The following is a 24559-nucleotide window of genomic DNA, read 5'->3' as shown; positions in this document are numbered from 1 at the left end:
ACATTGTAAATTACAAGGAAAAATAGAAACCAACAGTCAACATATATCTTTTGAAAATATTACCAATTTCATTTCCAACTTAAGAAATTACAAAGTAATAGAAGATGAATAATGATGGGGAGTACAAACTACACAAAAAGTACCTACTCCAAATGCCAAAAATCACTACAGTCAGCCTATTCTACCCAAAATGAAGGCTAAAACCTACTTCCCCAATCCATACTATTGCAATTTCACATAGCCCATTTCTTTACTCTATCCCACATTATCATCACAATAAACATCACAAAAAGACCAATGCTAATACGATAGACAGTCTTGTGCTTCTTCCTCTCTTCTTGATATTCCCTGATATGCCTAAGTAAACCCATAATCACATGTTGAACATGGTCTAGCAATGGTGGATCCAACCACTGAAAAAAATTGCATGCGCCTGACTTCTAAGATAAAAACAACAAACAATGATTTCTTAAACCTCCATTTTTTTTAAAGAAAGAAAAAAATTCAGACTTCAATACATAACTTACCCTATATCTCCTACAACCAAAAAACCTCCTTAGGTTCGCATTGGTGTGAGAAACCTTAATCGCTGCTACTTGACCGCAATTACAGCTTGAAATTAAGAACTATGAAGTGATTCCATCTACTTAAAAGAGCCCTAATTTATGTTCTCGGGAGAAATAGAGAACGAAGAGAGAGAAGGAAGAAAAGAGGAGAGGGGAATTAGTTAGTTTATTAAAGGCGCTAGATTTGTGCTAAATATTGTGTAATACGACGCCGTTTCTTACACGGCAGATCCATAAATCATTGTTCACGCTATGTGCAGCGATTTCCCCTACACTCCATTGATCTAGCGTGACAAAGGGTACAATAGCTATAAAAAAGCAAGTTAGCGGGCATAAAGGGTCCCTCGGAAAGTTGAGGGGCACAAATGACAATTTTAAAAAAATTTAGGGAGAAAATTATGCATTCGGCCTTTCAAAAATATACACAAAATTTTATTGTTATATCTATATATCTGCATATAAATTTGAAATAAAGATAAATTTTATGACGTTGACTTGGTACTTTCTTTTCTTAGCATTTTATTTTCTCATTTTTTATAAATTTTAAAAATAATTAATTTATCTTTTCAGAAGATTTTGGTTGGATGATTAATTTACCTGTCATATAATTAATTAATTAATTAATATATATTTAAAGATAATTGTTAAATTATTAAAAAGTATCTTCCTATCTTATGTTTTTTTATATCTCTTCTTCCTTTAATCAAGTTTGAAATTCATAATTCATAGATATATATTGTCACGATCCATTTTCGCGGCCCGGACCAGCACTAGGACCTAGGTGGGCGTAAGGCCCCAAACCCGTAGTAAGTCTAAATTATTTAAAACTCACATTTTATTCATAATTGTGAATTCAGGCCCATTAACTTATTTCACATACGTATACAAAATATAGTTCATATATTTAATATGGACTTTTATTATTTATTTACAACCCAACTGGAATACAATTACGGAACTCTACCTTTACATTTACATCGTTATTTCTATCATTAACAGTCTTATATAATTAATGTTTCAACACAATAGGGGCTTTTCTTCATTTCTATTACCCGAAAAAAAAACAATAGTAGGCAAGGGTGAGCGTCAAACTCAATAAGTAGGGTTAGATAACCCTCTCACCCCACATAATCACACAAATGCTATCATAAATCATTTTAGTCCTCCGACTAGTTAAATGATCATGCAGTTTATCACACAAATGGCAATACAACATCAATCACAATTATTATCACCTTCATGGAAATTAGTCAGTGGCATCACCGAAACCTCCGACAAGCCGTACTCTCACCTGGCCCATCCTCTCAAATGTGTGCACCGAGGGAGCCAATCCCCCATACCTGGCCGACCAGTCTAATTTTCACATGACTAGTTCTCTCATTATTTTTTCATTCTCTCTTTTCTTTTCCATACCAATAGAAGGCACCCCGGTCGTCTCCGTCAAATCTAGATCCTCCGGCGCACACAACAGGAGGCCACCCTGCAGGCTGCCATAAAATTCATATTATCAGGTGCGCCCAATATGAAGCCACCCTGTGGTTTCTATATAATCCATGGTATCAGGTGCACACGGGGGCGCCGATCTCCCATTTTCTCGGCCGACGGTCCAATTTTATAATTTCATCATAATCAAGATCCATGCTTTATCGACCGTCCTCACAAATCCATGGTGATCCACTTTGTCTCCATTCCACACAAATAAGACACAACAATATCACAACACAAGTAATCAACAATTTTTAATGTCAACAAATAGTGCAGCACAATATGGCAATTCAACAAAATAATGCATGATAGCATGTAGCAGTGAAAGCATGAATACAGGCAGATGATGCGAATTATCTAACACTACTCACAGTTCTTTATTGTCCTTAATAGGATTGCCTTTATAACTGCATACTTCCAGTCTTTGTCCTTGCATTTCGGAATTTTATAAACCTCTAAAATAAACAAGAAAATTCTAAGTAAGAATTCTAATTCGAAAAATTATATTTCACATTCGTTTATTAGTTTTGGTTACCAATCATTTAATTCACTTATTAAATTAAACTATATATATATTGGATTTTCTTATTTATATATTTATTCTAATTTATCACCTTTAAATAAAATGTTTAGTTATTCGTTAAGTAATATTTTATAATAATACTAATAAGAATACTCATATTAATAATAATAATAATTTTAATAATAATAATAATAGGATTGATAGTATAAGATTACTAACGATAATAATTTTAATCGTACTACCTATTAAGAATTTCTTTACTAAGTGTTTCGTCGAAAATTCAGCATTTTCTCTATAAACTGTACTATCCAAATTATCATATATTTCACAAATCCACACATAGCCTATCTATTGGGCAAATTCATATCAACTGATCACGTCCGCCATAACCATCATTCAGTCGTTCATTCAATTTACACATTACAATATAATTGACTTATACCACCAATGTACTTTAATTGTTAATTTCCTTTTATAATTTTTAATTAATCATAATTAACGATATTTACGTATTAATTTGATTGATAACTTGAAATTTAAGCATTTCTATTTTCTGTGAAAATCTTTACGGTCATTTAACTAACCTAGAAGTCCGATTCTATATACGATGTTCATATATCTCAATTATCTGTATTGAAATTCATAAAACTCTAATTTTTACTAATTCAATTAATCTTATACCCAATTAATTAATTAATTCGAGTTTTGAACTTTATACCGAAAATGAGTAACTAGGCCTTACAATATACCAATCAAAAATCGGATTTTATTTCCGTGATACGCGCAAAGAGGAGATCATTCTGTCTCTTGTAGTCTCGTCGGAGTCTCGCGGGCCGCCGCCGTGCACGGTGGCCGTAAAGTCAAACCGCCCAGAAATTTACAACGATCACTCCATTCGACTTAAAAAGTTGCAAGGAGTTCAAATCCATCATTTATTTATGGGTTTAGTGGGCCAACCGACCGGAATCGCGCTTGGCAGCCACTGCACCTCCGCCCTCACTGGCGTTTTTCGCAAATCGAAGCCAAACGGCGAACTTCGTGGAGGGGAAGCTTTCGCAAGTCAACGGAGGATCATTTGGGCCCGCTCTCCATGCGCACGTTGATCGGAGACGAGGTGGACACGCCTGGGATCGAAGGGCAGCGCTGTCGGAGGAGGCAGCTCTAATCTGCGTCGCTGGGGCTCCTCTGCGTGTGAGAGGGCTGGAAAATGACTGGCGGGGGTGAGGAAGTAGATCGCCACTCGTTCTCGCAGAGCGGTGGCCGGAAATGGGAAGGGAGAGGGAGGAGGGGGGAGTCGCGCGACTGAAGAAGAAAAAGGAGGAAAAGAAGAGAAAAAAAGAAAGAAAGAAAGTTGGGCTTCTAGGCCATTCCGGTTCGATTCGAACCGGTTTGGTCTGATTCAGTGATTTGGTCTCATTTTGTTTGGTTTTCGCGTTTTTCACTCGGTTTGTGGATTATTGGTGTGGTTTTCGACAAATCAAATTGATTTTCAGGTCCGGTTCGATTTATTTTGTTTATTTTAGTTAGGTTCCATAACATTTTCTCCATTTACTCAATAATAATAAAAATATTAATAGTAATGATATTTGATTTTAGGATAATTAATTTATATAGTATTCACATACATATACATACATTTATATTCGATTAGTAACTAGAGTTCCATTTTATTTCATAAAAAATTTTAAGTGTTCCCAATCGAAAATTCCGAATAATCTGCTTTTGGGCTTGGGCCCAATTTATAAAATTTGGACTTGAATTGAGATTGTATTACATTTATAGCCCACACGGTCAAAATTTTCGATTTTTGATTTAAATTAACTTTCAACTATAATATGTTTTTTATTTATTTTTAAATAGAAAGCAAAATTTACTATTGGATGTTAATTGCACATTTAAAAGTATATTTATGTCATGTTAATATGAAAATATGAAAAATGGATATAATGTAAATAAAAATGTAGAACAGAGAAAGTAATATATATATATATATAAAATACAAAACTCTAACAAATGAAAATAATGTTATCTAATGTTAACATGATAAAAAATATATAATATAAAAAATTGAATGTTAACATAAAAAATATAAAATAAATGCAAAATTATTTTTATATTGTTACATTATATTATATTATTTTATTTTATTGACTATATATTAGCACTTTTACTTTTGCTTTTTCCTTCATTCCCTTTGTTATAACTTGCAATGTTAAAGAAAACTACATTAACCCCTAGGGATGAGTATTATTTTTGAAATAATTATTGAAATAATTATTATTTTTACTTTTATTAAACAAGAAGATATTCAACTATAATTATTGAAATAATTAATATAATGATTTATGATTTTTGTTTCACAAAAAGATTTACAAATTTTAACTATTTAAAATAAAATCTTTATTTATAAGTGAGATATCCTGAATTTTGAATAGGACGATCTGTGACTTGACAATTTGACAAGTATGGGCAAAATTACCCTTAATAAAAGAAACAGACTACTACTTCTCCTTTAAATCACTCTCGTCTCAAATTAGAAAGAAAGAAACTCCAGCGCGGTCAAATTCTAACGGCAAACGGAATTGAAGCCTTGTCCTCTAAAACAATCAAACCATTATACTAAACGAATCCATTTTATTGAATAACTGCTAAAAGAGTAGTTATATAAATCAGGTGTTAGAACCGCTAATTAGGCCCCATTACCATGTATTCCAAATTCAAGCTCGTTACCGCTATACTCTTGAAAATGCGTTTACCATAAGATTCAACCCGACTGAGATAGCCAAATACTATATATCTTCATCCACTTTTCTTGGACCTTCTACCACCAATTTGAAACTTAGCTTCTTCTTCCTGCCTTTAAACTCCAACTCGTTTGGCACAACAGTCACATTCAATCCATGATTCAACTGTGTCAATTTCCCAGTATAAGTTGCACCTCCATCTCCCACATTCGTAGCTGTTCGATGAAATTCTACAACTTTTCTCGGGGTAGGTTCTGATTCGTTGTTAAAGAATCCAAGAAAAGAGGGATAGTTCAGATCCAAGGAAGGAGATGAGCAACTGCTGTTGACTGTTTTCTTGATAGTTTGAATTGCGTTCGGTGTTAGAGTCTGACTGCACTAGGGTTTTTTTCTCTGTAATTTGGGATGAGAGTGATTTAAACGAGAAGTTGCCTTGGTGAAATACCAAGGGCAATTTTGTCTTTTGTATTTACAAAATATTGTCTAATACACGTCAGAAATCCTCCTACTTAGCTATTTTTTAAATATTAAATGGGTTCCGTAAGTTCAATCGGTGTCACCGACTTAGAGACTCTGATTGAAGAAAATTTATTGGTTCAGAAATTTAATTAGAAACGTTTTCCTGTTGAGATATTGAAGTAAAAATTTCTGTGCACTAAATCTATGATTAAGCCCACCCAAAACTATCTTAAACTAAGACCAGACCAAAGAAGGGTATAGAGAAATCAAGAAAATCAAATAAATATTCGACCAAAGCAACATAAACCGGCCTAAAATGGACCTTAATCGAACCAAACCGCCTAGTAGCCAAAAAAAAAAAAAAAAAAAAAAAAAAAAGAAACGAAAATAAACAATTCCAGACTTGTCCTGAACTCCATGTTCTCTCTCCATCCCGCCCGGCGTCATCTCTCTCTGCTGCATTTTTCCGATAGCTGCATTAAAAATTGTTTCAATCTCTGCAGCAACGCGCATATTGGCTATCCCTTTCTGTATTTTCGACTCGTTTCGAGAGATGGAAAGATAGAGAGAGAGAGACAGAGACAGAGATGAAGATTGCGACTTACTGTGATCGCAATTCCGGCAATCGTTGCAACTTCCAGCGAGCTTTTACAGAAAAGTAAGACGATTTCTACTTTTTCCTATCCATTCCAAGAATTCCATTCAATGGTTTGTAAGTTAAATCATATAATCTCAAGATTCTTGTAGTTAGAGTTCCTAAGTACTATTCATACAAAAAAAAAAAAAAAATCGCAGAAATCTTAAACTAAACTACAAATTAAAGTTATAAACTAAGTTTGCTGGAAGAGAATGAGTAGTTTAGAGGGTTCATTACGAAATTTTGTAAAGGAATCGATAACCCCTTAAGATGGCAGCAGTTAGATGGTTATTTGCTTAAGTTCTTACAATGATAGGAAGGAAGTGATGTTTTATATCAAATTCTTGATAGGAAATGGATTAGATAGCATACAAATTATGAGTTTTAAACAGAGAACCTTGATTTTCTTTGTTATGGCAGCAAATGTATCATCTATTTTATGTATTTTTACAATAATGAGATGGAATCCGAAGTTGCATATCTGTTTCTTGATGGAAATGAATAAGTTACATGGAAATGAATAAATTTTGATTAGAAATGTGAGATATCTTGAACTGGCAGCAGCCATGTTGCTATTTGTATGAGTTTTGGCAATACTAAGATGGGAACTGATGTTGTATACCTGTACCTTGGTGGGAAATGAAAAATTAAGCATGTTTAGGACAATTTTTAGCCCAGAAATCGAGATGTTGTTGAATTGGTAGTAGCTAGCTACACAAAATTCCATAATTTTGGAAGTAGAGCCTGCTTAATTGTATGAATTTAATCTTCAGTTGACAAGCAATTTAATAAGAATTATGATAAATTTTAATAAAATAGAGATGGGGAATGAAGTAAAATATGAGTTCTTGTTGAATGATAAGCAAATTAGCCAGTTAGCTATGAATATAACTAGGAATACCAATTTTAGTTTGAAATGGCAGCTGAGTTATGAATTATATATATATGCTTTTGTGCATTTGTGTGTAAATGAACTTATGAAATATAATGTGAAAAAGAATGTTATAGTTAAGTGCAAGTGTTGATCTCATGCTTTAAGATAAAGGGTGTTACTTAAGGAATCTAGGTATTTTAATATTACAGTTATAGTTATAGTACTGATTGGAAATACTGATGACAGTTTAGAATGAGTTAGCGATCAATGTGTTTTTGCTATTTTCATGCTAATTTCATCTCACTAGATGTATCTTTCTTTGGGCATTAGACCTGAAATTTAGTTTTTATTCCGAAACCAAGCATAAAATTATGCAACAATGGTTAAAATGTGGAAAAGAGTTAAGATGTAGATGAATGTAAACTTGAAACTGTTTTATGATTATCTTATACTCGCGAGTGTGTAAATATATTTATGCATCAATAGTTTCTCTAAGATTTGGTTATTTGTGAGAATATAAGTGATTTAGAGTTATCATGACGATGATTGGGTGTTCGTATTGTTGTTAAAGGAGAACAGGTATTTGAATTGATTGATCGCTCGATGGAAGGGCTGTGAGAGTTTGATTGATAAATACTTGCTATTGTTATTATTTATATGGGTAAATAGTCCTATTTTTAGTGGAGGTTTTGCCGAAATTTCGATAGAATTTAAATTAGTTTTACTTGTTAAACAGGTTGGATTATTTAGGATAATCATTATTCTTATTTAAGAGAGTGCTTTATTTAATTCTTTTCTCTCCTTCCAATTCCATTTCGTTTAGATCACGCTAGTTCATTCACTGCTCCGACGAGTCAAAATCCAAATTAGAGTCTTTCTCATCAATTATTATGAGTAAGAATAAATAGTTTATACCTTTTGCATTATACATAAAGTCATTACTATATACGTTTTGTCTATTTATTTATTATCCGAGTACCTATTATTATATTGTTAGCATTTATTACTTTTATGTTTATTTCTATATGAATGTCTATTTGCACTTGCATGATATTGTTTAATTATTTGATGTACTTGCATTTGATTGTACTTCTTGATTACATGTGTTGTGATAATGATGTGCCACGTTTGCGAGGAATTGAGATGAAGTGGGTCACTATGGGGTTCGTGAGGACGGTCTATGATACCGTCCGCCATGTATGGGGAGGTTGGTGCCCCTTTGTGCATATGATGACATAGATTAGATGGAAAACCACAAGGTGACCTCCAAAAAAGAGAATAGAAAAACAATGAGAGGACTGGTCTAGTGAGGATTAGATCAGTCGGAGATGTATGGGGGATCGGCTCCCTGGTGCACACGTTATGAGAGGACGGGCTATGTGTAAGGACGGCTCGCTGGAGGTTTTGGTGACTCCATAAACCAATCTCTACTTGTTTGATTATGTGAAGGTGATATTGTTTGTGGGTGCTATTGTTTTGCCATATGTGTGATTTAATGAATGTTTGTATTTAGAATATTTAGGACCATGGTGTGTAACTTTTGTGGATATGTGTTATTTATTAATATTCACTGAGCCAAAACACTCACCCTCGCTTCACCTAATTTTTTAGGAATCTAATTCTCCGCTTCTACATTTGGCTGAAGCTCTATTCTTCTTTCTCTGCAGAGCTGGCTGAAGTAATAATTAGAATTTGAATATCAATCTTATTTTGTCGAACTCCTTTATTGTTGTAACAATAGTAGATACCCGCAATTACAGTCGCAGTGTTGTATTTGTGAAAGTTTATATGATAAGTAAACCCTAGTCGAGTGAACATGGGTCTGTGAGTGCTTTTATGTTTTGGATATTTGACTGAATATGATAATGAATGCGCTTGAAAACATATTTGTTAAGCTCGTAAGAGTATGGAAATTGATGAATGATGGATATATATGTACTTGCAACTAAATCGGGCTTGGATAAATGTTTAATCAAATTGTTGTATTGGGCTTGCTAGGTAAATACTCATAATGAACTTAAAGAATGATAGTTAGTGTCTTAGGCTTACTATGGGTTTTGGTGGCCTTAAGCTTATCTGAGCCTTAGTGCCGGTCCAGCCCATGGTTTTGGGTCGTGACATAAGTCTTACCAAACTTTTAAAATTAATGATATGTATTCGAGATTTGAAATAAAGGATTCATACACCCGAACCCAACTAGATTGAGACTAAGGCTTGGTTGTTATTGTTGTATATATTGTTTTTAATAACTGAATTTACATGCTTGATTTGCTTTCATTTTCTAGTCATTTTTATATCATGATTATCATATGAAAATACTTTGTGGATGAATGTTAATCTTCAAGCAATTGCCTTTTAATTGATACTCAATCCGCTTATAATTTTTATTTCATTAGACAAAATATGTTTGCGAAGAGGTACTATTAAAAGATTGAAGCAAACCAAATTCAGTGCATATTTTTCAGTAAATATGATAATTAGGTGAAAATTATGATAATTAGGTGAAATATTATTAAAATATTGAAGGAAACTAACATTTTCTCTCATAATTAAATTTTTAGAATTCGAGAGTTATCATGTACACAAACAAATTGCTTATTAATGTTTCTTGTCGTCAAGGGAGATTTATTAATTGATAGTGTATATTCTAAATGAGATGTGTAGGAAACATAAAAACTCAAAAGTGAAAAAAATTACATAAAAAAGGCATAATCTAATCCAAAATTAGCCTTTTTTTTTGTAGTATATAACTAGTTCCAAATGGAGTGTTCGATCTTGATGGCAAATTAATAAAGTGCTTCATCCTGGTGTTCCAATAGGATTTGAAGGATTCATAACCATTCGCAATGGAGGGAGTGAAAGCCAGAGAAGTGCTTTACGAGACTCGTAATCATGCCACCAGGCCGTACAAGTCCAATTACCCTACTCAGGTCACTTTCTGAATTCTTTGTCTCCTTATTAAAGCAAATCTCTACTTTCCCCAATTCCAATATCATATATTCATAACTTCGTCTTTATTTTATGGTTTTAATTTGATTGATTCAGAGAAATGAAGACGGAAAAGGAGTTTCGTCCTCACTCATCTCAGTTTCAGGTACTTTGAGTTCTCTAATTTTTTCAGATTCTTTCGGTTCCTTTTTTGTCTCTTTTGATGTTGTACAATGTTACCGAGTTATATCATTAGCTGATGGCTAGCTAATCTTGATACTTGTTAGATTTACTGAATTATTGTGTTTGGTGTTGCTAGGGTTGAGCTCTGTTTTACCTTAAGAAGCCACTGAACCTGTGTGTTCATATACTGTTATGATTATTCAATTTTTTAGACTTGCTTTTGTCTTGCCCCTTAATGAATTGTATTTTGATGTCCATCACTGGTATAGTAGGCTTGTTATGCAATTACTCTATTGACTTTTTCTTCACTATTAATACTACTTTAGAAATAAGCCAACTTAAGGAGAAATGGAGGGATTACAGGAACCCATCAAAAATAGGAAACCAATATTCTTAATTATCTCTCCAAGAGGTGAACGTGTGGCTGTTGCTACTGGGAATCAGATTACTATCTTGCGGAAGGAGGATGACTACCAGGAGCCATATGGCATATTTACCAGTAAGATTTACTTGCCAATTTCATAACATTGTGTTATAACTTACAAGTAGCAAATAAATTTGATTGGAAGAATAAATTTTTCTGGAGATAACAAGTCATTTGTATGTCAATCTTTTTCATTCTTCATATTATGCTGCAAAAAAGGCTTGTAATATTAACATTGAAATGGCTGCTTTATTGTCAATTCTGCATGGGCTGGATAGGTGAAACAGTGTTTTGAACTGAATAAAAAAGAATATACCTCTGCTTCTGATTTTGATTTTGGTGAAAAAGTCTTTTAGCTCCTTTATAGATGTGTTGAAGTCAACTCTTTTCTGTGACTTACTCATAAAAACCTTCTTAGATTGAAGAAAAAAGACTACCAAAATACTAATGTGGAATTGACTTATTCTCAGCCCAATGATATGGAAGGACATTGAATGATAAGCATCCAATTTAAATATTTTCTTAAAAACGTCATGTAAATTCATCTTGTGGAATCTAGAGAGTTTCCTCTGCTAGTTTTCTGATTTATTTGCTGTATTTTGCCTCTTCAATCTTAAGGTTGTCCAATTTCTGGTTCATGAATCAGGTAGCAACCTTGGTACATTTGTCCATGGAGTTTGGTCAGGATCTCTTGATATTCTTGGAATTGCTGATGACAATGATGTTCTCTATTTTATCAAAGCAAATGGTGAAGAAATTACCAGAGTTATGAAGAGACAATTAAAAACGACTTCTCCAATAACAGGACTGATTCCGCATGACAGTATTGATGCTTGTGGCTCTTGTTTGTAAGTGTTATCCCTTCTCTCTCTATCAGTTGAGTTCAGATGGGACGCCTTAGACCTCTATTAGAATTAGCTTTTTTGTAGAAATTCATCTTTGGTCTGGGTTTTCAATATTGTACATGTATGCATGCATCATGCATGTGGCTTTAGAGGTTGAAGAGTTTTGACATTTAATTAAGTGTGGAAATGTTTTCAGGTGTAGCTTCATCATTCTCACAGAAGATGGAGTTTTGTACCATATTGAGATCAACCAAGCTGCTTCTATTTCCTTCATGCACACATCAAATATTGGGCGACCTATGAAGGGATAGTTCCCCAAGGATGTCTACTGCTTTGACTATGATCTGGAACATTCTTTGCTTCTTGTCATTGGTAGTGCTGCTAGCACCTCACTAACCTCTAGTGGGAAATCTGGTATGGTTTAGTATCATTTATTATCCTTGTAAAATTCAAGTTAAGCTTGTATTCGAGGAGATGCTATAATTGATTATATGATTCTGTATTATAATTTTGAGTTGCAATTTTTGTGTGGGTACCAAAGATTAGAAGACTATCGAGTATGATTTGTTTTATTTTCTAAAACCATGGATGGTTATCTGTCCTTTTGTCTTCTAAGCCACATCAATATATGCTTTATTTGGGATACTAATTATTGCATTTTGTAGGAGTAGGGTGTGTCCAGAACCTATTGAGATGATTTTTGGTTAAAATGGATTGATTTTGGTGGTATGAAAGAAGCAAAAATTCTTTGCCACTATGCCTTTCTTACATTTGGCGTTGTTATGTCATTTGAGGATGGAGAGAAATGCATGTATCTTCAAAAATGAAAGTATGTCCTTTAGTTTGTGGTAGGACAAGTAGGTATTTTTGGCTTCTATGTGGAGTTAGGCTTCCATATCATTTACGGGGGTTCTCCTTGAATTTTCCAACTTTATTGGAGGGCATTACATTTTTAGCTTTATTTTAATGTTCTTCTTTGTATCTTTCTTTTTACTTTACAGGATAAATTTTTTGTCCTCTATAGAAGACTCCATTTTTTTTTTTTTTCTTGAAGGAGAAAAGAAAGATAACTTTTTAATTGGATCCTAATGTTGTTATGCATGCTTGAGCCTGATCAGAACCCATGAAGATTCTATTATGAATTGGTTATTGCAATCTGGATACTCAGGAAAGTTTATTTTTTTTACTATACTTTTTTAAGTTCCATGCTGATCGTGTATTTATTTTCTTACAGGATCATGTTCTCTTTCTCTTTGGCGTGAATGTCCAAATTTAAATCTAGAGTCACTATTCTCTTTTCAAATTGAAGGCTTATATTGTAAACCAAAAGATTATATAGATCAGATAGCATATCCAAAGGTGCTTATATCACCCCAAGGAAAATTTGTTGCTACTTTAGATATAAGAGGATGCTTGCACTTTTTTATGCTGGATCAAGAACAATGCTTACTTTCTCACTTTGCTGTTGGAGAGAGATTAGGCTTACAGGCGATAAACTGGCAGGATGAACTTTTGTATGATAATGTGGATTTTACTTGGTGGTCTGATCATATTGTGACTCTTGTGAGGAGGGGTGGCACTGTCACCTTCTTTGATATCCTAACGGGCTTAAAACTTCAAGAAAATGATCCTGCATATTCAATGCCTGTTTTAGATAGAGTAGAGCAGCTTGAAGGACACATATTTGTTGTAGAGAGCAAATCATCTGAAGAAAGAAAGTTTTTATCTAATAATATTGGAGAATCAAGAGGCTCACACCACGTGGAGCAGATCATTGAAGCCACACACTGGAGATTGATATCAATTTCAGAGAGGTCTGTTTCTGAAATGTATAGTATCTTAATCAGCAACCATAAGTATCAGGAAGCCGTGGACTTTGCCAATCATCATGGTTTGGACATAGATGAAGTTTTGAAATCACAGTGGTTACACTCTTGCCAAGGAATAAATGAAATAAATGTGTTATTATCAAAAATTAAGGATCCTTGTTTTGTATTATCTGAATGCATTAACAAAGTTGGACAAACAGAAGATGCTGTGAAAGCATTACTTGCATATGGGCTGAATGCAACTGGTCAGTACCGATTTTCAGAATCAGAAGACAATCAAAGAAGCCAAATTTGGGATTTCCATTTGGCTAGGCTTCAGTTGTTGCAATTCAGAGACAGACTAGAAACATTTATGGGAATAAACATGGGCAGGTATTATGCTCTGTAGATGCCTTTTGAAAAGTAGAATTCTGTGAATTAAGTTTGGATACAGTTTCATAATTTTGTTATATTATTTTTGTCTTCTTGCAAAGGAGAATGTTAAGGTGAATAAAGCTAAACCTATATTGATAAACCCAATGACTGCAAGCTGAGAGAGAGAGAGAGAGAGAGAGAGAGAGAGGGAGCTTGCCTACAGGGAGAGAAAACCAAAAAACCGAAAATAGGTGAATGACATTCAAAATATGGTGTTATATGCTGTTATAATTCTGGTTACAAGTTTTGTGACCTGAATCCCTTATTGAAAGTATCTGATTTCAATGTGGGGTTTATATGAACTTGGATGGCTGACCTTTGAGGTATCGTTTTTCCAAAGTCATATCATATGCTTAGCCTAATCAGCATAGATGGTTAAAAAGAAATGTGCTTGTAAAGATCTTGCAATTCATTTTGATAGGCTCTTTGCTTGGGAATTTGCTTTTAATCAGTAAGGTGCAAATTTTATTGCATAACTAAAAAACTGTACCTTATAATATTACCAAATTAACCTCAGAGTATTAGTTATTATATGTTCTCTACTATAGGAGTCAATAATTATGATTTTATGTTGTATGCATTTCCATTTCTCGACAGTTGCTACCAAACTAACAGTTTAATGACATAGTCTTGTGCAGGTTTTCTGTCCAGGAGTATGGGAAATTTAGGGTTATGCCGCTTGGTGAAGTTGCGGTAACACTTGCTGAAAGTGGGAAAATTGGTGCTTTAAACCTGCTCTTTAAACGTCATACTTATTCTCTTTCTCCATCTATAATGGAAATACTATCTGCTGTTCCTGAGACCATCCCTGTTCAAACATATGGACAGCTCCTTCCTGGAAGATCCCTTCCCATGGGTGTTTCTCTTAGGGATGAAGATTGGGTTGAATGTGGAGAGATGTTAACCTTTATTATCAGTTTGCCTGAGAATCATGAGATGGATATCCAGATCAGAACGGAGCCTATTGTCAAACAGTGCCAAGGTTGCGTTTGGCCATCTATTAATGAACTCTGTAAATGGTACATGAATAGAGCTAGAGATATTGACTGCTATAGTGGCCAGCTGGAGAACTGTCTCAGCCTGGTTGGCTTGGCTTGCTGGAAAGGTATCCATGAATTACAGCAATTTCATGAGGATATTTCATACTTGTACCAGCTTATGTATTGTGATGAGAATGATGAAAATATATGCTTTGATATTAGTCTTATGGAGTGGGAACAATTATCTGACTATGAAAAGTTCAGAATGATGCTCAAGGCGGTTAAGGAAGAAAATGTGGTACAAAAGTTGCATGAACAGGCAATTCCTTTTATGAAAAGTAGGTTTCATGACCTGGCCCCTGTTCATCAAGAGCAGATTAAAGATTTCCATTTCTCTTCACCCAAGGATGGGTCATTTCTGGTCAGATGGCTTAAGGAGATTGCTTTGGAAAATGAATTAGACATATGCTTGACAGTTATTGAGGAAGGATGCAGGGAATTTCAAGATAATGGATTCTTCAAGGATAAAACCGAAGCTGCGGATTGTGCTTTGCAATGTGTATATTTGTGCACAGTTACAGATAGATGGAGTACCTTAGCTACGATATTGTCAAAGATTTCACACACGCAAGGTGAGTTTAGTGTACAAGATGTGATTTAGTTGCTTCTCATGCTTAGTAAATTTCTGAAGAAAATAGATATTTTCTTAGGGTTGCATGCCGAATGGTTTACATGTAGCCAGAGCAGTTATTTTAATCTTATCCTTCTAACGCATAGCATGGGTACATGCTCACAACTTGCTTCTGTTTCTCTGATACTTTAACAAATTGCATATGTGTCACACACCAACATCAGACAATTTGAAGAGTTGGCTATTGTGGCTGAATTTAGGTTAATCAAAAGCCAGAAAGGGAATATTTTTAGGTGAACAATTAGGGTGTTATTGAAAAATGTTAAGAGAGTTAAAGTTTGAAAAAAATAAAAATAAAAAGAGATTATGGAGCTGTAATGGCACTGCGAACAGTGTCTGTGAACAGTTACTGTTAATAGTAAATGTTAAGATTAGTTGTGAATAGTAATTGATGAATAGTACTTGTGTTAGTAATGTGTGGATGGTAAATAGAAGGATAAGTTTATAGGCTTAAACAAAAAGTTCTTAGGCATCACACATGAATTGCACTATTCAACTCGAAGCAGCATAAATTCTGTATTTCTTTTATTAATTGAATAACAAACTGAATTAAAAGTATTACGGTCCTATGTAATTGTAGATTTAAACTTATAGTAACATTTATTCAAAGGACTTAAAGCAACTCCTAAACCTTTAAAAATAGGATTTCAAAATTTGTTCACATCTTGTAAGGATTTGGATTCCCAAAATAAACTAAAAGAAATATTATTATCCTAACTCACAAAACCTCCAAAATGAGTGTTGTTTTTCTGAAAAATATGGGAGAAAAGAATTTTCTATATTTCTTCTTGTATATTTTGTGTGATTTACACTAAGGTATATATACACACATTCACCTACATCTAAATAGGAAAATATACAATAAAGGAAGAAAATAAGGGATCTCCTAAAAATCCTCTAAATCAACAATGAGACTGAAAATAATAAATAAAAAGAGACTCCTAAAGAAATAGGGACAGAGTTTCTAGTGCAGCCAGAAATTCCAAAACCACCCTTCATTCTGACTACCTGATCAGCAATTGAAATAGACACATGAATAAAAGCCTAAAAAACTAGGAACTATTTTATATTCCCCCCGTAGGACCTAAATTAAATATGGATCATTCTAAGTCTAAGGTTTTTATCTCTTTGTATTTAAACTTTCTTGACTTCCTATTCTGTATAACAATTGATGTGGTTTTAGAGATTTTTCCTTTGATGCTCCCTGATGGTTGGAACCTTCAAGACAGGAAATTGGGTAGGGTTAGCTTGTAATCACTGTGATGTTTTAGTCAACTGAGAGCTTAGGTTAATGCGTAATTACTCTTAGAATCATGTAGGCATACTTTTGCTATTGGAGAAAATCCTTTCTGTAGTGAAAAAAATTATAGTTAGAGCTATAGTTGTATTCCTAATTAAACACATACTTGGATCCGGACTCCTAGCCAGCTTCCTGTTTTACTTCCTATTCTAGAAAATTTCAATTCCTTATACTCCATGGATTTAGACCATGGTTTGCCAATTAACTACTCGTTCGTCCGTTGATTCATAACTTTGATTTAGGCTTTATCCATGGTGTGATTTAAAGTCTGAATGATATGTGGATAAGGAAAGATGGGAACATGCCTTACCCTTAATTGATGTGGCTTTATGAGAGATATGCCATCTTATTTTTATTCTTGACCGTATCACCCATATACATGGTAAAGTTCGTGTTGGAAAGAAATGGATAATAATCAATAAAAATGGAATGGTTAATTTTTGTAATTTATAGAAATTAATAATGTAATAATATTAGTCTTTGCATGCCACTTTTTCAGTTGTTGATATAGGATTAGGAATTGGCTTAGAGGAACTCTCTGTCTTTCATGTTCAGGCAGGTAATCAAAAGTGCACAGTCTCATGCCTAGGCTTTAAGGCACAGCAAGAAAGTACCTGGCTTTTTAAGCTAACTGGCGGGGCACATTGAAGCAGGTGCTTGCTTATCGTGTTTAAACAAGGGCCTCACATGAGACAATAAGCATTTAAGACCTGCACTTCTTGAAAATAGGCCGTGAAAGCTTTTATTTAGTTAAGAGGCGATTTCTCCCACTTAAAATTAGGGGTATTCTAGTCTCTCTCTCTCTCTCTCTATATATATATATATATATATATATATATATATATATATATATTTAAATGGAGGCTGTGGCTTTAATTGATACCTTTTATCATTATCTCAATGGATATGTGTGCTTTAGTAACTTGACTCATGTTATTATTTATATCCAAGTACTATTTAACTGCTAGTGCAGTGAACATAATGAATAAAATTTGACCTTCCAGATGCTGAAATGTATATCGATGACCTAGAGAAAAGACTTAAACTTGCAGAAGGCCATATTGAAGCAGGGAGGCTTTTGGCATTTTACCAGGTTTGTGTTTTTCTGAGTATGGCCAATAATTTTGAGAAAACTGCTATATCATTGGCATTGATTGAATCGATTCTTTTGATATGCTTTCTTTTTTGGTGCTGTCCCACATGATTTCGGTTCATGTTACTAATTAAACTCAAAATCATGTTACTAATTAAACTTTCTTCTCTCATTTGCTTCAAAATAGCGATTCTAGGTTTTAATCTCTTTTTAGGCATGACTTTCATAATGATGCTTGTATATTTTTTATTCTTTTTTTTTTGCAGGTGCATCTTTGTTAAACTTTTCTATGGTATACAATGACCGACATTGTAGTCAACCTTCTATCTGAAACAATTTTGCCCTCTAATGTGCTCTTTACTATCATTTTGTTGAATTGTAATAATGATGTGTGAAATCGTTTTGCCATTATAAATATGATGCTGGAATATATAGATTACCTAGTGAATTGGCACCAGAATTGAATCATCAGAATCGAAAAATAAAATTGAGTTTTTTTTTTTTTTTTTGTACAATAATTGATGACAGTGTTACTTATTTGTATTCAGGTTCCAAAGCCAATGAACTTTTTCCTTGAGGCCCATGCAGATGAAAGAGGGGTAAAGCAGATTCTTCGCCTTATGCTTTCAAAATTTGTCCGACGACAACCAGGTCGATCGGATAATGACTGGGCAAGCATGTGGCGGGACATGCAATGCTTGCGAGAGAAGGCTTTTCCCTTCCTTGATCCAGAATATATGTTAACTGAATTCTGCAGAGGACTGCTGAAAGCTGGAAGATTTTCTCTGGCAAGCAATTATCTAAACGGTACAGGTTCAGTGAACTTGGCACTAGAAAAGGCAGAAAATCTTGTTATCCAAGCTGCACGGGAATTCTTTTTCTCAGCTTCTAGTCTCTGTTGCTCAGAAGTAAGTACATCCATGTTTTCTGTCTCATTGTTTATGAAATCTGCCAAGGATTCGAAATGTTCACCCTTTTTCTATATCCATAATGAATGATGTATCCCAAAATTTATTATCAAAATTTCACATATGGTTTCAGTCATTCTGTCATGTCTTTGTTTTCAAAAGCACTTTTGAAGAGTTAGTTCCTTTAAGTTTTTTTAAGGAGATTAGATACTTGTAACCTGCAGAAATTTTTTTAAGTTAGTGTATTTTTGTCGCAGGTTCCATGTTCAACTTGATGCATAATGGTTTTTTTTATTTCTCATTACATTAATGGAACTCTTTTCAGGTTTGGAAGGCTAAGGAATGCCTAAATTTATTTCCAAGTAGCAAACAGATTAAACCAGAGGCTGATGCAATTGAGGCACTAACTGTTAAGCTTCCAAATCTTGGAGTGTCTCTTCTACCCATGCAGTTCAGGCAGATAAGGGATCCTATGGAGATTGTAAAAATGGCAATCACTAGTCAACCTGGAGCTTATCTACATGTTGATGAACTCATTGAGGTTGCTAAGCTTCTTGGATTGAATTCTTCAGATGACATATCAGCTGTTGAGGAAGCTATTGCTAGAGAAGCTGCTATAGCTGGTGATCTGCAATTGGCGTTTGATCTATGCCTTGTTTTGGCTAAGAAAGGACATGGTCTCATATGGGATTTATGTGCTGCAATAGCGAGAGGTCCTGCCCTTGAAAATATGGATATAAGCTCTCGTAAGCAGCTACTAGGTTTTGCTTTGAGTCACTGTGATGAAGAATCTATTGGTGAGCTTCTCCATGCATGGAAGGATCTGGACATGCAAGACCAGTGTGATACTTTGTTGATGTTGACTAGGACGAGTTCTTCTAACTTCACGAATCAAGATTCCTCAATTATGTCACTTCCAGCTACAGGTATTCAAGATATTGTTGATCTCAAAGATTGTTCTAAACTGGTTGATGAAGCAAGTGGTGATGGCTATGAATCTTACATGGACAAAGTAAAAAATACACTTTCTTTAGTTGCTAAAAACTTGTGGGTTGAGAGTGGAATCGATTTGGAATATTTTTTGAGAGAAAATGGAAAAATCTTATCTTTTGCTGCTTTCCAACTTCCATGGTTGCTTGACTTGAGCCGGAAAGCAGTGAATGATAAGAATCTTTCTGACTTGATTCCTGGAAAACCATTTGTGAGCATACAAGCACAAGCCTTGATAACTACTCTCTCCTGGTTGGTGAGAAATGGTTTTGCTCCCAAAGACAATGTTATTGCCTCTTTAGCAAAATCAATTATAGAACTGCCTGTTACAGAAGAGGAGGATGTCATGGGGTGTTCTTTCTTGTTGAATCTTGTGGATGCCTTTAGTGGGGTAGAAGTAATAGAAGAGCAGCTGAAGATAAGAAAGAACTACCAAGAGATTTGTAGCATCATGAATGTGGGGATGACTTACTGTTTATTACATAACTTTGAAGTTGAGTCAAATGATCCTTCACAAAGGAGGGACCTTTTAATGAAGAAGTTTAAAGAGAAGCACACACCACTTAGTTCTGGTAAATTGTTTTAAATCTTTTTGGACTTGGCAAAAAAAAAAAAATAAAAAAAAAACATTTAATATTATATTCTTGTGATTTTATATATGGTATCTGTTGTTAGTTAAAAGCACTTTATGTTAGCATTTTAATGCTATAATTTTTTTTCCTTTGTAAATTCAGATGAGATCAACAAAATTGATGCAGTACAGTCAACATTCTGGAGGCAGTGGAAGCTCAAATTAGAAGAGAAAAAGCGTGTAGCAGAACATTCTAGAGTTTTGGAGCACATAATTTCTGGGGTTGAAACTGCACGCGTTCTTTCAGGTGACTTTAACTACATTGAGACTGTTGTATTTTCCCTGGCTGAATCAGTAAAGTTGGAAAAGAAACGCGTTGTGAAGGATATGTTGAAATTAGCTGACACTTATGGTTTAGATCATACTGGGGTATGTGGATCTCCCTGCCTTCATCTTTGAACATATGTAGTTGTTAGTCACATGCTTGTTTGACTGCATACATTAACATATTCTCTTTTCCTTCCGCAGGTCCTTCTTCAGTACCTTAGTTCTATTCTCGTTTCCGAGGTTTGGACTGAGAATGATATTATGGCCGAAATCTCAGAAGTCAAAGGAGAGATAATTGGTTGTGCTTCTGAAACCATCAAAACCATTTCCACAGTCGTGTACCCTGTAATAGATGGATGCAACAAGCAGCGACTTGGCTGTATTTATGGTCTCCTCTCTGACTGCTACTTGCAGCTGGAGGAAAAACAATCCTTACTAGCAACAGACCAATTTTCATCACATTTACCTGCTCTTGAGTTGGCTCATTTATACAAGGTCATTGGCAAGAGTGCCAAAGGGTTTCCTTCATTAAGAACCTAAATTTCAAGAATGTTGCTGGATTAGATGGTCTGAATTTCCAATCTTTTCGCAGTGAAGTGTGTGCACACATCAATGAATTTAACTTGGAGCACTTGGCAAAAATGGCGCAAACACTGACCAGTATCTATACCAGTTCAGTGCCTGAAGGTCTCATGTCGTGGCAGGATGTGTATAAAGTTTATGTTCTAAGTTTGTTGACAACTTTGGAAAGTAGGACTAGAATGGAGTTCAATGACAGAAACCCAGAAAAGTTTCAGAAGTTTGTTAGTCAACTTGAGTTAACCTATGATTCTTCTCAAATGTATATAAGGCTTTTGGCACCTTCGGATGCCCTGGACATTATGAAGCAATACTTAACTGTGATGGTACCTCTGCATGATTGTTATGAGAGTATTCCAGACAACTCAACATGGCAGGATTGGCTCATAACCCTTTTGAACTTTTGGGTCAGACTGACTGAAGATATGCAGGATATTGCATCCAATGAGAGCTCTGTAAAAAAACTCGGATTCTATCCAGGAAGCTTGTTAAGTTGCTTGAAAGTTTTTATGAGGTTGGTGATGGAGGACATTGTATCACCAAGTCAGAGCTGGGACACCATTGCCGGCTATGTCGCTAATGGGTTGATTGATGATTTTGCTGTTGAAATTCTGATTTTCTGCAAAGCCATGGTATTTTCGGGTTGTGACTCTGGAGCCATTTCAGAAGTGTTCTCTGAAGCAATATCACAGCATGATACAAGTTCGACTTCATCTAGTAACTGTGAATCTCAGGATATTCTTCATCTCTACACAAATATTTTAGAGCCTATTTTAAAAGATTTGGAGAGTGGATCCCATGAAAACCAGAATCTGTATCATTTGTTATCGTCTTTGAGTAAGTTGGAAGGTCAACTGGAGAATTTGCAGAGGGTCAGGGAGGTAGTTTGGGAAAGAATGGCCCAGTTCTCTGATAATTCACAGCTGCCTAGTCAAGTTCGAGTTTATGTTCTAGAGCTTATGCAGTTGATCAGGGGTAGAAATATTAAGGGTTTCTCTGCAGAGCTACAATCCAAAGTTCTTCCATGGGAAGGATGGGATGAGTTTCTCTCTACAAGGAGCGAAACGACTGCTAATCTTGGGTTGCTAGATAACACAGATGCTTCTACTCAGTTCACAAGTACCTTAGTTGCTCTAAAATCCTCTCAGCTTGTGGCAGCCATTTCTCCTAGCCTAGAAATCTCTCCTGACGATCTCTTGAATGTGAAGACAGCTGTCTCTTGCTTTTTGAAGTTGTGTGAAGTGTCCAATTCAAATGCTGATATTGATGTGTTACTAACAGTCTTGGAAGAATGGGAAGGGTTCTTCGTAGAGAAAACACATCGTGCAGAAACTTCTGAAGCAGGTAATACTGACTGGAATTCTGAAGATTGGGACGAAGGATGGGAAAGCTTTCAGGAAGTAGAAACTTTCGAGAAAGACAAAACTGAGAGCTCCTTCAGTATTCATCCTTTACATGTTTGTTGGATGGAGATATTCAAAAAACTGATTACCGTATCACGCTTCAATGACTTACTAACACTTGTTGACCAGTCATTATCAAAATCTAATGGAATATTGCTGGATGAAGATGGTGCCTGGAAATTGAGTCAGGTTATAGTTGAGATGGACTGCTTTGTGGCATTGAAGTTTGGGCTTCTTCTGCCCTACAATTCAATACAATTACAGTGTTTGGATGTAGTTGAAGAAAGGCTGAAACGAGGAGGCATCTCTGACACAGTTGGGTGGGATAATGAGTTCTTCATTCTTGTGATATCATCTAAGATTATATCAACTATAATAACCAAAACTGTATATGGCACTACTTTCTCTTATCTTTGCTATTTGGCGGGCAATTTCTGTCGCCGGTGTCTGGAGGCCCAGTTATCGAGTATCACAGAGAAAAGGAAGAAAGAACGTGTAGACACCCAGAAGGAAGTCTTGCTGCTTTTCAGAAGAATACTATTCCCTTCCTTCATATCAGAGCTTGTGATGGCTGATCAGCAGATCCTAGCAGGATTTCTTGTTACAAAATATATGCACACAAATGCTTCTCTCAGTCTAGTTAATGTTGCTGAAGCTAGTCTTCGTAGATACTTGGAGAGGCAGCATTATTCCCTGCAACACGACAAGCTTACTCTCGAAGAGATGAGTTCATGCAAAATGCTAAAGAATACAGTTTCCTTCTTGAAAGGTGAATTAGGAAATTTGATCCAATCTGCATTAGCATTGCTTCCTGCTAGCCTGAGATGAGGTCATTTTTATGGTTCCAAAGCCGTGATTACTATACTATAATAGCATTAGCTTTATATGGTTACTATTATGATTGCTATATTAGCTCGTTTTCTTTGCAGCAAAGAGTGGAGTTACAGAGAGATTAATACAAGTAGATGGAAAAGAATGGAATTTGATTGTAGATGGTGTTGCTCAGCTAAATATATTTGATTTATTTTAATATATTTTCAAGATTAATGATTAATAAACTTGTTTTGAGATCGAGCTTATAATAACCTAAATCTAAAAGATAGAGTACAAATCTTAATATTGTTTGTGTGAAACTTGGTTTTTAATTTTATTTAAAGTGTGTTGATTTTTTTTAATTTTTTTTTAGTATTAGGGGAAGTTGATTCGAACCTGCATATATTGGTAAGTCGTACATGTATTTACCACTAGACTATATTTTAGTGTGTTTAGAGAGTGATGATAAAGATCAATTTATTTTTATATAAAATTCAATTCAAATTTGATTTGATTTTATAAAATCTAAGTTCAAAAGTTTGGCCGCTGAAACAAATAATGGTTGATTTATATGTTCCTGGTATTGCACAAAAACTCTCTTTAATTATTCCGTTTTTGTATTTTGAAAACATTTCTCATACAAAAATGTCTAAAAGCTTTAATTTTTAGGGAAATTTTATAAAAATTTGGTAATTTCAGAACATTTTTCTATAATTTAAAATAAATAAAACAAATAACTAATACAAATCTTAGAAAAACATATATTTCTATGAGTATGGTATTTCTCTTTTTCTTTTGGATATTGATTGAACCTTTAATTGTTTATAATGATTTCTATATATAAAAAAAATTACTACTATACATTTTGTATTTACGGATTTACCCATATTTCCATTTCTTCGAAAATATTACTTGTTGCTGTCCGTTTGCGTGTTTCTGTTTCCGGTGTCCAGTGTTGTTGTGCAGATTCTTATGGGAAGAGAAAGGAGAAAA

The 24559-nt window shown here is 34.5% G+C and overlaps 1 protein-coding gene across 1 annotated transcript; it reads left to right on the top strand.

Moving 5' to 3' along the window:
* The first annotated feature begins 5101 nt into the window (after window positions 1–5101).
* Window positions 5102–23821, top strand: LOC105635734 (MAG2-interacting protein 2). Its single transcript, XM_089723901.1, is given in 15 exon segments — window positions 5102–6435; window positions 10032–10218; window positions 10334–10382; window positions 10726–10776; window positions 10779–10898; window positions 11470–11671; window positions 11865–12082; window positions 12903–13869; window positions 14550–15523; window positions 17887–17975; window positions 18524–18883; window positions 19209–20445; window positions 20608–20873; window positions 20973–21270; window positions 21273–23821. Coding segments are annotated over 14 exon segments (7224 nt in total). The 5' UTR covers window positions 5102–6435; window positions 10032–10134; the 3' UTR covers window positions 23582–23821.
* Window positions 23822–24559: the final 738 nt, after the last annotated feature.

Source organism: Jatropha curcas, chromosome 7 (assembly GCF_041381405.1).
Source record: "Jatropha curcas cultivar XTBG-Jc1 chromosome 7, XTBG_Jcur_1.0, whole genome shotgun sequence".
NCBI classification, from domain to species: domain Eukaryota; kingdom Viridiplantae; phylum Streptophyta; class Magnoliopsida; order Malpighiales; family Euphorbiaceae; genus Jatropha; species Jatropha curcas.
This window is presented reverse-complemented; position numbering and strand designations above follow the sequence as displayed.